The 16,861-nt window shown below is 40.1% G+C and overlaps 1 protein-coding gene across 1 annotated transcript in view; it reads right to left on the minus strand.

Moving 5' to 3' along the window:
* Nucleotides 1-16,861, minus strand: part of CA10 (carbonic anhydrase 10) — a 488,423-nt gene that overhangs the window by 276,821 nt on the left and 194,741 nt on the right. Inside the window, exon 3 of the mRNA XM_063113016.1 lies at nucleotides 2,768-2,910. Coding sequence (XP_062969086.1) covers nucleotides 2,768-2,910 — 143 coding nt within the window. The remainder of the gene's footprint in view (nucleotides 1-2,767; nucleotides 2,911-16,861) is intronic.

Here is a 16,861-nt window from a genome sequence, read left to right on the forward strand (position 1 = left end):
ACTGCCCTCAAGAAACAAACAAACGAACATTACTTAAAAACTACTATTGAAAATAAGCAACTTAAAAGGTAAAACAATCTCATTGTTAAGTAAAAATGAATATTCTCTATTATATCCAAGACACAGCACATTTTGATTCTTGTCTATTACTCCTTGTTATTCTTGTATTGAGGATGAGTTCCAGCCCTAGCCTATGCTTAGTAAAGACCTTATTCCCTCACTTGATGTCAGTTCAAATATGTTAAAACAAACGCAGTAACCAAGTCCATAGCTGTGGCAGAGATGCTTCATGGTTTTCCGCAGAAGGTACATTTAAAGGCAGGAAGAAATACACTCACGGATAAAAGTGTGACACAAAACACATAGTTACTGGGGTGCCTTTAACCTACTGACACCCAGCTGATCTCAAGACTTCAAAATATGGCACCTTACCCAAATTTTACAAAAACTCTTATTCCTACCCCCGCATGGCTTTTAAATCTTTTGCAATGGGTATTTTTTAAAGAAAATCTAAACTCAGAGCAGTGATTTGAATCCTCCCTTCCAAAACAAGTCTTAACTCATTAAACACCGCTTTTAGAAAGCTTGCAAACATGGTTTAGCTAGTATATATCAAGTTTAGGCACTTCATAACCAGTTATTTTATCCTACTACTGCCTATATTTTATTTTCCACCTTTCACAAATGCAAAGGAAACCATCAGATAGTTCTCAGCTCTTCAAATCGTTGGCAACACAGATTGTGCCAGATATAAATATTTACATCATCAAAAGTAAATGTTTCCAAAATTCCAAACTCCAATGCATCTGAAAATTGATTTGGAACAGGTACACAGAACTGAATTTGAAAGATAAAACATTACTTGTCCACCACGACAAAAAACCCAAAACAAAAAACCAAATTATGATGTGAGTAACTTTTAATACCAGGTTAACTCCCAGTCTCTTCTTTCCAATAAATTTTAGGGAGAAGCTGTCTTGAATTTTTTTTTTCCTTTTACACACACATTTTCCTCTAAAATGGTCTGATGGAAAGTGAAAATTATATAACCATTGTTTGCATTAACTTGCCACCTTTCCCATCCCACTCCCAATATACGTTTTACCTAAAAACGTTTCAAATGCTTGCCATAACTTAGGAAAAAGATCCAGTTCATTCCCACTGCCTCTAGATCTGGCCTCTGCAGTCCTCTCTGTTCTTGTCCCCCACACCACCTGCTCTTTGGTCTCTGTGCTTCCGCTTTGCTGGCCACCTTTCAGGTGATTCCTGGAACACAGGTACCAAAACCCATTCTGTCTTGGGCTTTTTTGGGGATGCTTTTTCCTTTGTCTGAAATGCCATTATTCCCTCCATCATGTTTCCAAAAAAGAAAGGATGACTGAATATTTGGTCAAAACTGCAACTTTCCCTTCTTAAATACTGTACAGTGAATTCACACATGTTCGTGACTTTAAATGAATGATTCACTTTTTTAGAGAGAAGTGTATGTAGAAGCCATGTCAAGTACCTTTTAGGGCTCATTAAAAAACAAAACAAACAAACGAACAAACGAAACCCTGCAAATTAAACAACAATTAGGGTAGTTTAGTCTCCTATGGAAACAGAGTAATCAACCCAATAACCTACATAGAATGTTTCTACAAAAATGCCTCTCAAGTCATCTTTAAGTCAGCACATAAATAATACATAACGAAGTGGTCTCAACCACATGCAATGTCTTTTAAAACCTGCCTTGTGACCTGAGTCAGTCACTAACAACTTTTTGATGAGTCATTTGGGCTTTTTGTGTGTGTGCGTGCCAGTTATATGGTAGGAGAAAATACATATTTCAATATACTGGAAGGGGAATAAATTAACTTACAAACTTCATGGTAAATTGGTGAACAGAGTGCGTAAGAGGAAGAGAGAGTGGAGCCTAAAGAGCCCAAAACCTGGAGAATCAGCCGCCAGCAGCTAACAAAAGTTGTCCGTAATTTTAACCCCAAGTTTTTGCACACAGGTGATTTTCCATTCTCTTGAGTTCACAACAGCTAAATCACCTTCAAACAATTTTCTGTGCATTTAGTTGTCCCCCGCCCCACACCAACTTTAACAACCTACTCCGCAGTAAAAGGTAGCCAAGTAGACATGAACCATCAAGAGAAATGCTAGGTTGCAGTGATGAGAAGAGCGTATGGGCACTATACCCTTCCACAAATTAAGGAGCTCCTTAAGGGAAGAGAATCAGGAGGGATTCAGGCGTGAGAACCACAAAGCACAGCTCAGCATTTCTGTGCAGGAGCTAGGATTCTCAGCCAGCAAAATGCCCCTAGGAAGATTAATTATTGATTTTCTTATAAATTATCTCAGGTGATTGTTGCTTGTTTTTCCTCCCAGGATAATAAATGTCTGATTTTACTTTTGTTAAAAAAAAATTTTTTTTCCACTTCATTGAAGTTAAAAGAAGACCTAGTGAAAGAAGTTTCTAAGAGGAAATATTTGCCCAGCATGATAAGCAGGGAGGCAAACATGTTTTCTGACCTTCGCGGGGTACCAAGGTATAGGACCTCAGGCAACCTCCAGGGGGTGCAGAGTAATTAGAAGCATGAGAGTTTGACTAGCCAGGGAGAAAAAGCACAATTTGACATAATTATATTTGTTGGCAGCAGGCCTGAGTCTGTGGTATTCCTAGGTGGAAAAACAAAGTCATCCCAGATCCCGAGGCCTGGAGGATCACCTTCCAGAGTCAGCATCCTTAACTTCACCATGGAAGCAACATGGTGCTTACCTTCCTGCCCCCAGTGTTGATGCGAAGGGGTGTCAGAAAGGGGTCGAAGATCATGTGACTGGTCTCTATGTTGACTGGCGACTGCCGTTTCCCCACAGAGCAAAGATTCCAAGCTGAGTTCACCAATCCCCAGAAAGAAGGAACTAAAAACAAAAAGAAATTGTAGAATTAGTCTGGGGGGGAAGGCTGGGGAGGCAATGTAAAGAGAGCTATGGTACAAAAGTGATTAGATCAGAGAGCCGTCTAAATGTCCCCACCCCTGGAGATCCTTGGGTGTTGCAATGGTATTTTCCTTGTATGAATGGCGGTCCATTTCTCTAGCCCTACATCCACAATCTCTTAAGGTCAGATTTTCTTGTTTCAGGGCCATTCATCCTGTAGCTCTTTGATGAGTACAGTTAACATCAGTGCTTTAAAGCTATTATCATCTTTTAAGTCTCATTGTCTTTGCAACACGTCTGAGATATACCAAATATTTAGTAATTCCTGAGATGATGTTCTGCTTTCCTATTTGGCAGGAATGATGTGAGAATCAGCCCTGCCCTATCTAGAAGGTATTTGAAGCTTTTCAAAGAAAGTGTTATTTGACATATTCAAGTTGTCTTTCTGTGGGTTGTCAAGACCAAACTGAGGGAGTGAATTATTTTTACGACCTGCAATCCATGCCAGACAGGAGCTTGGCAACTTGACTTTGTCTTTGTTTAGTTCAGCACTCTGTTGTTAACCTAATGTATCAGCAGCTGAAGAACGTGTTCATTTGATGGGCAGAAAAAATGACACTTAATGCTGAGTGCAAGTATCCAAAGGAAAACCGTCTGCCCATTTCAGTGTTACGTTAAAACATCTATTAGAATACATTTCCACAGCAACTTCCAGTCTTATTTTCTTCTATTTAAGAAAATTAGCAGGGCAAGGGGGGAGCCAACTTACTAATTTATGTCAGTGAAGATCAGAAATTATACCTTCAGCCTCTTCCTGCCTCTTTCAGTACTTGTGTTGAGGTGCTGGATCCGTGAGTCCTCTATATACCCCTAAGATTACATGGCCATTTATTCACTTGTCCATCCACCATATGTACAGGGAGCTCCTGTCTGTGTTCAGCCCTTGGTTAGGCTAAATTGTGAGGAAGGTAGATTAGCACAGGAACAATGAACACACGGGTGAGGTGAGGTTAAGTCGAGTGTGTTATGAGACTGTAGAGGTGGTGCACCCAACACTGCCATGGTGGAGTGGAGCCAGGGAGTGATTCCTGGAGAAGATGGGCTTAACAATTAAGTCACAACCTTCTTAAGTGTACCTGTCATCTCAGAAACTCAAATTTAATAAAGCTTTTACTTTACAGCAGCCATTGTTCTTGCCCATAACATAGAGGGAGAAAATTGAGGCAACAGAGAAGTCTGGCAAACACTTGCCAAGGATACTCTGTGTATTTGTCCGTTTCTGTTGAATACACAGAACTGGGTAATTTACAAGAAAATGAAATTTATTGCTGACAGTATTGAAGGCTGGGAAGTCCAAAGTCCAGGGAAGACATTTGGTGAAGGCTTTGGTGGTGGTGACTGTGATGGCAGGGTATCACAGAAAGTGGTGGAGCAGAGAAAACAGAGACTAACCTCCTCATTTACTCTTTTTTTAAAGCCCTCAGAACCATGCCCATGACCACCATTTTTAATCTATACACTATGGCATGGTCCTACAACCTAATCACTTCTTCAAGGCTCCACCTTTCAATTACCAGAATAGGATTTCCCATCCTCAACAGTTACAGTGTGGGTTAAATTTTCAAGGGAAATTCAATCCAAGGCACTCTGTAGGAGGTTCATAATTTAGAAGAATTAGGCTACATGGTACATCTAGTCCCATCTAAATCCAAAATTCTATGACCCTCTTATTTGTGCCAGGCAACTGTAACAGAAGTGGGGCGCGGACTAAAAACACTTCCTTGGATTCCTGGATGAATACTTTGACACCGAACTAAGACGGACCTCATTGTGAAATGTGGCAAATACCTAATTTGGTTTAATCCATGTGCATAAGCCTCTGGTGGCTCCATTCCCTTTAGCTTACAGAGTTAGAGTTGGCTTTCTAGCCATTAATAATTCTCAAAGTGGCAGCAATGGCCAGAGTTAGAGAGGAAGAAAGAGGAGGAGGAGGAGGAGAAGCAAGAACATTTAGCATGTACATGTGCTCCCTTGACACTCTCATTTCTTATCATTGCTTAAAAAAGGTTATCACCACAAGTCACAACATCTTTATAAGATCCCATGTCCTAGCAAAACCACAATATTTAAGGAAGTTCTTGCATTACATGTGTATTTTAAAAAATACAAACCTCTGTCTTCACTAAGCTGATCTTTCTTTTTTATTTTTTTAATCACTGACTTAATTCTGTACCTATTCCTCAATCATTTCAAGTTTATTATGAAAATAAAGTCTCCATCAGGGCATGCTCTTGTCTCTCCTTGTCAGTGATGCACATAAAAGTGGCAAACGTGAAAATACCAGGGAGACAGTCACAGCACTGCCGCGTGTTAGCTGTGTGACCTTAGACAAATCACGTTTCCCTTGGACCTGGCTTCATCTCTACGGCCCCTGTGGCAGGCCATCATGCTCCCTCCTGCAATCCCCACAACCTGTGAATATGCTACCTTACCTGGCAAAAGGGACTTTGCAGATGTGATTAAATTAAGGATCTTGAGATGGCACGATCATCCTGTATTTTTTGGGTGTGCCCAATGTAATCACAAGAGTCCTTATAAAAGGGAGGTAAAAGAGTCAGAGATGTAGAGAAAAGATGGAGGGATGGAAACAGAGGACAGAGAGGAGATACTACTCTGTTGGCTTTGAAGGTGGAGGAAAGGGACATGAGCCAAGGAATGCAGGTGGCCTGTAGAAGGTGGAACAAGCAAGGCAATGGATTCTCCATCCAGAGCCTCCAGAAGGAATGCAGTCATGCTAACACTGTGATTCTAACCCCATGAGATTCACTTTGGACTTCTGGTCTCCAGAACTGTGAGACAATACATTTGTGTGGTTTTAAGCCACTCATTTGGGATCATTTGTTACAGCAGTCATAGGAAACTAATACAGCCCCCTTTTATCTTTAAAACTCTGTGAGGCAATAGCCTCTTTGACAATCAAGACTTCTATGAAGTCTGGGGGGCCTTCCCTGGAAACAGCTGCATGATAAACGTAATCACAGCTGGTGCACATAGCATTTCATCTACTCCCATGAAAATTATCAACAAAAATAATTTCAGCCCCATAATGGATTGTAAGACTGCTATTATGTGGCCGCATGGGTGGGCAGATGCTGCTGTACCTAATAAATGTCACACCCAAAAAGCCCCCCCACAAAAACGCAAACAGCAAAAAACTTTATGTGAACATCTGCCTTTGCTTTTATTGGGCACAGAATTCTTTATGACAAACAGTTTTGAGGTTTTATATCCCCACTTCGCTATCAAGGCCTATGTCACTGATTCTAACCACCTGCTCAGCCAGTTGAAGAACAGCAGAGAAACAATCTCCCTCCTCAGCTATGTCCCTCACCGGCTCCATTCCTGAAGAGGTACTTAAGTTTATTCACCACTGGATTGCTGATTTTAAATCAGCCATAGATTAATAGCTTTCAGAAATAGAAGCCACCTTAGAGATCATCCTATCTAGATGCATATATGGAATTAAGGCCGCAGAGGCAGAGGGTAAAATCCTCAACCCAAGGCCACACAGCTCGAGGCAAGAAAGGTCAGAGTAATGATGAGAACTCAGGTGTCAAGGCTCCCAGTGCTCCTGAGCTTCCACTGCCCTAAACTTCTTCCTCCCCAGTGGGCTCCACGATGCAAGGGAGCTTGAGTAAATTGTTGTCAAGGCCCTTAGACAACGTTTGCTACCATTTCTCTTTTGGTAAATCAAAAGTAAAGTTAATGCCTATTTTCCAGTTAAAATAAATTTGAAGTGCAAAGGTTCAAATCAAACTGCTTTGTAAGTCGCCTACCCCAAATAAAGTTAGGATTGAAAAAGAGCATACAACTTTGGGGTCAAGTAGACAGAATGGTCTGAGTGGGAAAAAAGCTTCAGTTTGGACAAGGGAGGATATGTTTGGGTGCCACCTGCAGGGCCCCCGGGAGACCTGATGGAGATGACTGTCTATGAAGAGTGGCTCAAGGTGTGATGTCCTGGGGCCAGCTGGACTGGGTGATGCTTTTGTCCATATAAAGGGAGAAGTTAATGCTGCTAGAAGCAGTGTTAATACTTGGGGCAATAATTAAGGTGTTGAAGCTAGTCCAGGGACCTCACATGCCAAATGGATCAGAAATAGGTCTGCAAATGTGGTGTAATCTAGAATCTAGGGGAATGCTTTAGTATGAAGGCTGTGAAAACAGGAGGGCATGAAGTGCCCATGACAATGAGCTGGCTGACTTTACGTGCAGAGCAAGGATGAATATGGACACTAAGCCTTCAAGATTTATAGTGAGAAACTGTCCCTCTGGGTCTGTGCAGAAGTCTCAATTATCCTCAAGGTTCTGATACTTAACTACCCTCCATAGTGTTATCCTTCAGGTTTGCAGACACCCCATTTCACCTTTGGGAGCAGACGTAGGGTCATAGAATGCTGTGGCACTGCTTCTATTTTCAAATTTAGAGAAATTATTAAAACTTTTTTCTCTTAATTTTCATGGCTGTCCCCAAATATCAGATTTTTAAAGGTTCTTTTGTTCTTTAAAGCATCAGTTATTATGGCTTATTAGTGCATACTCTCTTTTCCTAGCTTGATCGATGCCACTTAGCATTGAGGAAAAAAATGTAAATATAAATAAAGCAAAATTGAGTGAAGATCACTCTAACTAATTAATGGACAACTGTTCTGAAAAACGTTTGAATTCTATTATCCCTGGCATCTTTTTCACACAATCTTCCAATTTACATATAAACTAGAACACACAACAGACCTGAATATTTTTTGCAAATTAATTTTCACAGAGCCTAAACAATGAAGCTTAACTGCTGCATCACAGCTATGTGTTATATTGCCAAAACATTTCCCCATGGTAATACTGCCATTGTTACCAGAAACAGAAAATTCCAAATGGTCTCTTGGCTCTGGGTCCAGTGAGCTATGAAAGATGCTCAGTGACTTTGTGATTTCTTTTTTTTTTTTTTTGTCGTTTTTTCGTGACCGGCACTCAGCCAGTGAGTGCACCGGTCAGTCCTATATAGGATCCGAACCCGCGGCGGGAGCGTCGCTGCACTCCCAGCGCAGCACTCTACCAAGTGCGCCACGGGCTCGGCCCAGTGACTTTGTGATTTCAAATGCTTAAATCATGAGCCTTGACAAACCCAAAACAAAAACCTATCTCCTGCTTGTTCAAATCAGTGAAATGAGAAAGCTCCACTTTAGTTTATTAATACACCTTGGCAACTCCCAGATTAAAATAACAAAGTTCTCACCAAAATAAGTAATAGGTCAGGAGAGCAAGGAACCAGACGAATTAAGTTTGACATTGAGAGTTAGAATTTGCCTTGATGTCACTTTTATCCTAGAGAAGATGCTTCAAAGTCAGGTGGTGCTTTTAAGCATCCTCCTTATTCATTTGTCCTGAGCCAGCAGAATTTGCAGAGACACTGCTGTTTCAGGCAGGATGTTAGGTACTTGGCATTAATTTATACAGCTTATGTGAATTTGCTAAATCCTAGGGGAACAAGATAATTCAATCCAAAAGCATTTACTGACAGCCTATGATGTGCAAAACATTAGGCTTGGCATTGAGAATTCATGCAGCAAATGTTTATTGAGGACCTACTACATGCCAGGCACTGCCATCAGTTCAGGGAAGGCGGTAAGGAATGAAACAGATAAGGCTCCTGTTCTCATGAATCTTATGGTCTGGTGGGGAATATGAGAGATGAACAAGTTTATATACGTCTACCTGTGCAACTAAAACTTTCAGTAAGCATGCTGTAGAGACGATTGAGATGGTAATGAATTATAGCATAAAGCATGGATGGGAGAGAGAACCTAGGTAAAATGGTCAGGAATGGTCTTGGTGAGAGTGACATCTAGTAGACTCTGGCAGGACGGGGAGAGTTGCTTTTGAGGAGTGGCAGAGAAAAGGGTGTCCAAGGCAGAGGACAAGAGCAGAGGTCTGGGCAGAGAAGAGCTTGATGTGTTAAAGGAACCGAGAGGAAGCCAGTTGATTTGAGCATGATGGACCAGATTTGCAAGGAAGTGAGATGAGATGGGGCTGGCCAGGTAGACCAGGGACAGATGATTCAGGGCTCTGCAGGCAACAGTATGGAGTTTGCGTTTTACCACAATGTAATAGAAAGCCACTGAGAGTTTTAGGCAAGGGAGCACCATGGTCTGATTTATGAACTGAAAGCATGTATCTGCCTTGGTTGGAACACAGCCCAAGTGTGAGCTTGATTATCCTTGGAGTCGCTTGAATGGAAAAATAATTGGTTCCCAGGCAACAGTTGGGGACATAGATTTTTACATGAATTTAATCCTATTGCTTCGGGTATGTTTAAATTCTATCTCAAAGGCAGAACTAATTGAATGTTTAAGAAACTATTCTCTTCAACATGTGTGCCAATAAAATAGCATTTTCCTAAGATCCAGCTAGTGCTTTACAAGTCATAATTTGAAGCAAGGAATATTTTCATGAAGAGAGTCAGCTAAGGCAATCTTTTCTCATTTCCACACAATAAACGAAATCCCCAACTTTTTGGCCAAAGGAAAGCAAATGAAAGTTGGGAAAATGAATACTGGCAAAGAAGATATCTACAGTGAATTCAGTCCTACAAATAAAGCCTTCCACTTCAATATAGCAATTTCTACTGTGGGGTTATAAAGCATATGAATACATTTGAAATAAGAACTCATATCTTTCCTTACTCTTTCCCTTACCATTGCTGATTTACTGTCCCTTCCTCTCTTCTCAACTGAAATAAATCTCCATTTTGAGCCACTATTAATGAACATGTTTAAAATACCCACTGCTTCAGGCTTTTGGTCCTTTTCTGATTTCAGATTTATTTCATAGAGGGAATTGGCCTTGAAATTAACCCCTTTGTCGCTGAATTCATTTTTTTATTCCTGGGACACTTTGCATTGCATGGAAGACCTCTAACGACGGCTTCCCGTTCTCTCGTTGGGGGACCTCTTAGGAGTTGCATATATGCTGCTTAATACATAATCATTAATTTGTGCATCCATCTAAAAAATTAATGAACCATCTCTAATGAACCAGGAATAGAAAGATAAATCAAATGCTCTCACTCTTAAGGACACTTAGTATGGTGGGAAGATAGGCATGTTAACAAATAGTTATAACAAAACACCATAAGTGTTACAATAAAGGTATGTGTACATTAAAGCTTAAATGCACAGAGCGGAATAACTGACATGGCCCTTTCCTCAAGTGCTAGGGTTAGCCTTCCTAGTAGAGCGGGCATTGCCTCAAGACATAAAAGGTCTGAAACTAGTGAACACACTGAAGCATTTCCTCATACAGAGAGACATGCTAGTCCTAACCACTGAAATGGATCATTGCTGGAATTTGGATTCCTATTATGCAGGGAGAATTCAAGACACTAGATCTTCTGCCTTGTCCAACTTAGGGAGTTATTGCTGCATAAAAGAAAGATCGTGAGCTACCACATCCTCACCATAGAGCCATGAGCAGATGTCTCAATTATAACTATAGCCTTACTTCTTCCATCTGTAAAATGGGGATGATAGCTAGCTACTTCAAATAGTCGTTGGGAAGATGAAGTGAGAACAATTATAAAAGGTTTAGCATAATATCGGTTCTATACCAAGTATTTAATGCGTATTTGTGAGACGATGGGGGGGAATGGCATGACCTCTGACACATGATTCCACCATTGTATTCCTGTGGCAGAGGTCAAAGAGGGTGAAGGATCCAGGCAGGAGACTAAGGAGAGGCAGCATTCAGATGCCCACACAACACTGCCTGGTTTCAGATCAGAGAGCTCTACTGGTGGACTTGGTCATGGAACTGGCCACCTAATTTCATCCTTTTAATAAACCATGTGCAATTATTTCTTGGACTCATACCTTTCAACGTCTAGATGGATGGAGGGGGTGAGCAGTGATACAGGTCATCCAAGAGGGTTTTAACTCCAAAGAAAAATTATTTTAATTTAGCTTTTGGAAGTCTTCAGATTATTTGCTGGTACAGCAGCAGCTTCAGCCTTCCACTTGTGCTTGGGTCCAACGTGCTGTCTGGCTTGTCTCCCCGAAAACAGATCAATGGCACGTGAAGAGGAATGAAGGAAGGAGGAGCTTTCATCTGCTAATCACCTGCCATTTAGTAGGCTCTGTGCTAGGAACTGGACATATCTTATCTTGCTCAATCCTCCTCATGATTCTGTGAGACCATATTATCATTATCTTATAGATGTGAACAATAAGACTCAGAGAGGTTCAATGACTTTCCAAGGTCACTTGGCCTGTAGGGAAAGTGGCTAGAATTGAGATCAGTTCCCTTCCTTAAAACAAACCAAACAAAGTAATGCATTTGTGTAATATGTCAAACAATACACAGGTGTATAAAGCAAGATATAGCCATCTCTCCTTCCTTCCAGTGACACCCCTGAGATAACCAATGTGAACAGTTTATTAGGCATCATTTAACATATTTAACTATGCTCTTATGAACACACCCAGATACATATATCTTCTTATAAAAATACTTTTTGTTTCAAGTAACTTTATGCCATGAACGTTCTTCCATATCAGTACTAACAGAGCTACTCACTCACGCGTGGGGCTTCAGAGCTTCCGTACTTTGAATGCACCTTACTTTTCTCAACCATTTCCTAAATGAAAGACATTATGGCTATTTTCATTCTATTTTACCATTAAAATCAATGCTGTGATAAACAGCCTCACACATATTCTTTTTCCCACTGTTGCTTTCATTTCATTAGGAAAGATTCCTGAAGGTAGTAGTGTAAGTCAAGGTACACACGTTTTATTTTAACAGCTACTGCCAGGAAACCTTAAAAGATACTGGCAGTATCGATGAATACTTACACTCCTATCAGCTATGTGTGATGTGTCGACTTCCCCACAATCTCCACAGGACTGGAGGTTATTTCTTATTTATTTATTTTTGGCAATCTAACAGGAAAAATGATATGTCATTGATCTAATTTGCATTTCCTAATGACTGCTGAGACTGAGTAAATTTTCATGTGCTCATTGGTTATTTACATTTCTCTTCTGATCATATTCTTCATGTATTTTTCTCTGGGTTATTCATGTTTTTTGTATCCATTTTAGCTACCATTTAAATCGCATACATATTAATCCTTTGTCATGTGCTATAAATATTTCCTCCTAGCCTATTATCTAGGTCTTAACCTCATTTTGGTATTTTTGTTATATAGAGATTTAAAAATTTTATGTGGTTAGATTTATTGATCTTTTCCTTTACAAGGTTTCTGGGTTTTCTCTAATTTAAGATAGCCTTTGCAATTACAGGTTATATTGATATTTTCCTTAGTTGTTTATAAAATATTTTAATTGTTATACTTTTTACAATTTGATTTTTAAAATATACCAGCAATTAATATTTGTATATGTTATTAGGGGTCTAAGATTTTTCCCAGATAAGAAGTGAATAATGCCAGCATTATTTATCAAACATTTTTTTTCCCCATTAAATTGAATACTACTTTTTATCACATATTAAGTTTCCCTCTATAGTAGACTTGCTTCTGGTCTTTCTAGATTGTTCTACCTAATTATTTGTATATTTTTGTGTCAGTGCCATGCTGTTTTGAGTATAGTAACATTTATGGTAATTTGTAAGATCAAGCTTACTGATCAAAAAGGCTGCTCTCTTGCCCTGTTACCACTATGGGACCATAAATGCCTGAATTCCAGGGAAATCTGCTAGGAATAGTGATCCTAGGGACCCTATGTAGTTGTAGCATTCCTGCTGCACAAGATTGTTACAGGTTATCTGGCCCCTCCTTATGTCTTTAGGTAGTTATGTACTTGAATCATACTTGATAGAGAAGACAGTGTCTGCCCCTTTCCTCAAAAAGCTTTCAAAGGGAAATCTTACCCCTACATGTGATGACAATGGCATGGCATTTAGGGCCAGGAGAACTGGATTCAGCCCTGATTCTCCTACTATCAGTCACATTTACTGATAGTAGGTGTCCACGTGCTGGGCACTGTCCTAAACTTACTGAAGTTTATACAAAACTTGAATCCTCTTGGTTTCAAGAAGCACATATTAGTAATGATGAAACCAGGAAGGGGCATGAAAATTAAACAGCAAGTAAAAAAAGATAACCACTGGAAACAGGTGATCTTCTTCTGTCTTTGGAAATTCTGAAAGTTCACCAAGATAGTAACAGGCAATGATTTTCTCCAAATTCAAATTATCTGGTGAAACACTTTAAAAATCCTGTAAAACATATCTTGGCATATGCTGTCCTTTACCTATTTGAGTGTGCAAACATCTCCCTCTCCCTCTCTCCTTCGAACCCTCACTCTGTATGTGTGCACCAGATTATACCCTCACATAACACACAAAGGTCAAAAGTAGGCAAATGATGAAGGGTAAAGTAGAAATGCAAGCCCTACCACCTGAATGTATGTGGAGATCGGCTGAGTTGTGCCTTACAGCTCATTCTATCAGTGGGTATCTCAGTTTTTCACAATTTCCCACTGTGTTCACATTTGAAATCCCCAGCTGCTCCAGTCTGTCTGAGATTGGTATGTATTTAGAGCATTTTCTTTATCATCTGCAAACATAACAGGGCTCAGTTATCTGCATATGACATGAGAAGAAATAATTTTCATGCCACCACTGAATCTTGGAGCCCAAACACAACACAATTGGTCAATAAACAGGAACAAAAACACACAAATGCTCTGTTGGTCTTTTATTGATTTTGCTCTAGTATGAATTGCCCAATAAGTCTGCAGTGCATTGCCTATTCAGATGCTAGAGTTAGCTTATATGATACCGTGACTTCACCAACACATTTAACTTCTTTTCTTAACTTTCCTATTTAACTCTTGCATAATCATACTTTTTATCAGTCAGGTGGGAAAACTTGGAGACATTTATTGTAAATCTCTATCATCCCCCAAATCTCAGCAATGATCAAATCTGAGTGATTTCTTTGCTTTAAAATCCTCCTTACCTACCCAACCCAGTTACTACTAGCCTCATCCAGGTTCCGCCTGCCACGTACCGTAGTTTTTGCAAGAATTCCTGAGATAAGTTCCCCAGCTCCAGGGTCAATTTCACATTGCAAATGGCATGAGAGATAGGCAGACAAAGAAGAGCCAGAACTGGAAATTGGACTAGATCCATAGTCCACAACAGAATTTAGTGCACAGCAAATGTCAGAATTAGGTTACTATAGACCTGTGTTCCCTTGTAGCCTTGAAACTCTGATTTGATGCCACCATTATGTTACCAGTTCCCATTACAATGCTTGGATAATGTAGGTACTCAACAAATACTTATTAAATGGGTGAATGGATGAATGAGTGGATGGGTGGGAGAGAGCAGGACCGTGTTGTGTGCTTTGTATACCATTTTCTCCCCAGTGCTTGTCATACTATAGTTCTTCAATACAATTTGTGGAATGAATGAACATCATTCTGCTTCATTTCATTATCCTCAACAACACAATGTGCTCATGTTTACTTGTGGACTTTTGTGTTTTTTCTTCTTTGCACTTTCAACTCTCCCCAGTCAAATTCTGTACATCCTAGAACTCTTAAAGTTCTAATCCCTCCATTATGTCATTCTTAACTATTCAAGTCATCACTGTGGATTTCTAGAGAAGTTGGTAGATGCTAGACAATTTGTGCTTAAGTATGCACGGCTGTACTGTTCATTGTTTTGCAAATGCATTAGTATCATTTCCTAAGTAGAAGCAACCCTCAAAATCAGGAACTCCAATATGTAATCAGGTCCTGTGCCTATAAAAGATGGCTCATAAGTTGGTTGGCCAAAATTAAATCTCTCTAAGGAGCTTCTAAAGAGTAGCCTTTGTATTTGAAAAGACACTAACAGTAAAATGGATTTAGTGATTTTTTTTGATACTTCTCACCATCCAGCAGCCAAACTTATGCCCAGGCCTATGGGGCTCTGTGAGGTTCCACCACCATGCTTTGGCCTGCGGTGTTTCCACTGCCTGGAACGCCCTTCCTCACATGCCTGTGCAGGGAGTACATCCTCATCTTTACAGATGCAGGTCAAGTAACCTCCTAAGAAGCTTCCCCATCTGCCAGTCCCTCTACTCCCCACTCTTCCCAGAAGAGTCACATACCCCAGCCCTGTGATCCTTGGACATTCCTCTATCCTAATATTCACGTGGGTTGTAATTTTGCACATGCCTGTCTCCCCAACAAGAATGGACATTTCTTGAAAACAAAGACTTCTGTCTCTAAATCACCATTTGTAAGAACAGTACCCAGTGTTCGTAGATTCATAGGCAATGTTGTTTGAATAAAAAAGGGGATAAAAATTAGTCAAAATCTGATATACACTAGAGGAAGAAGAGGCAAAGGGTGTGGAATGGGAGGACTGTCATCTTATGAGCATCTGCTCTGTGATAAGCCCAGTGTTAGGCATTTACTTAAAATGTCTATTTTAATGCTCACCCTCCCCAGATGAAATGGGAGATAAAGCCTGATCCCAGGGGCATGATGTTGCTTATCCATGTCGTAAAATATGAATACCAGGCACAGTGGGGATTCACTAGCATTCTTAGCAAGGCAAAAGTCTGAAGTTGAGATACCAAATGGAAAGAAGAAAAAAGAGTGACTCAAAATGCAAAACCAAAGAAAATGGATGAGTAAGGAGATTTACAGTGGGAAGTAGGAAAGGGAATAGAAGAATTTTATGAGTCGGACTATAGCAGACAGAGAAGAGTTTTGTTCATTTCTATGAACATGGTATGCTGTGAGCTTTCAAAAGTACATAAGGGTACTTCAAAAAGTTCGTGGAAAAATGAAATTAAAATATAATACAAATATTGCCATGAACTTTTTGAAGACCTCTCCTAGCTCTGGGGCAGACATTTGACCCATCCTTGTACCAATTATGAAAGACAGACTTAAGGCTGTGTCAAATGATCAGATTGGAAAAAGAAGAACTAAAATGGTACCACCTCAGGATCCCCTGGCACTGGTCAGTATGACTTCAGAACATAAAAGAATACCTACTTGTTGAGGTGCTTATGTTTCCATTTTTAGAGGTATTTCTCATTTCCACACAGCATTCTACAAAGATTTAATTATGAGTGAATATAGAAGTGCTTTGTAAACTGTCATACATTCTTGGTTTCTTAGTTATTCGTCTCTATACTGCAATACACCCACAAGTCACCAGCGCTGTCTTGGTCAGTAGGATCTCTGCATTTTAGTACAATTTTGCTCTCCAGGCAGGACAACGACTCAAGTTCATGTGTTAAATACAAAGGAATATATCTTTGTTGTAATGCTTCCTCAAATAGATAGTGTAGGTGTTGGCCTTTTCCTTTATTGTTGCTTCCTAAGGAAAAAGTGAGGTGCTTAGCAAACCATACTCCAACTTGCAGCCTCCCCAGGAGATCCCCAACAATCCAGCAAGAGAAATTCATGCTGATCTAAGCTAAGCTTTCTTTTAGACACCGATCAAGCTTGGAAGACTCTCAAATCAATGGCTTGGGACATTAAAGTTCAACATTTTCTTTTTGAAGTAAGGAGAATCTGAAGTTTTGTCATTACAGTTGGCTGCTCCCTGGTCTTTACTGAGAGGAGCTCAAACTGCCCTGAGGACACAAGTTCACGGTGACAGGAGATTAAAAGAGCATTTGAGCTTTAAAGGCCAAGACGCCTAGGAGAGCTGTAAGGACTGTTCAGAAACTCAATCAGCAATGAACACATCCTGAAATGTTTCCTCTGTAAGCAGCCTGAGCCTCAGCTCCTGGTCTCTTATAAGGCTGCCCCTTTCTGCCCTTTGGCTCCGTATATAAGTATTTTTTGCAACTGGAAATCTGGCTACATCAGTAGAGCCCTGATTTTAACAATACTTTGTGGTTTAT

The sequence above is a fragment of the Cynocephalus volans genome, chromosome 10, assembly GCF_027409185.1.
Source record: "Cynocephalus volans isolate mCynVol1 chromosome 10, mCynVol1.pri, whole genome shotgun sequence".
NCBI lineage: Eukaryota > Metazoa > Chordata > Mammalia > Dermoptera > Cynocephalidae > Cynocephalus > Cynocephalus volans.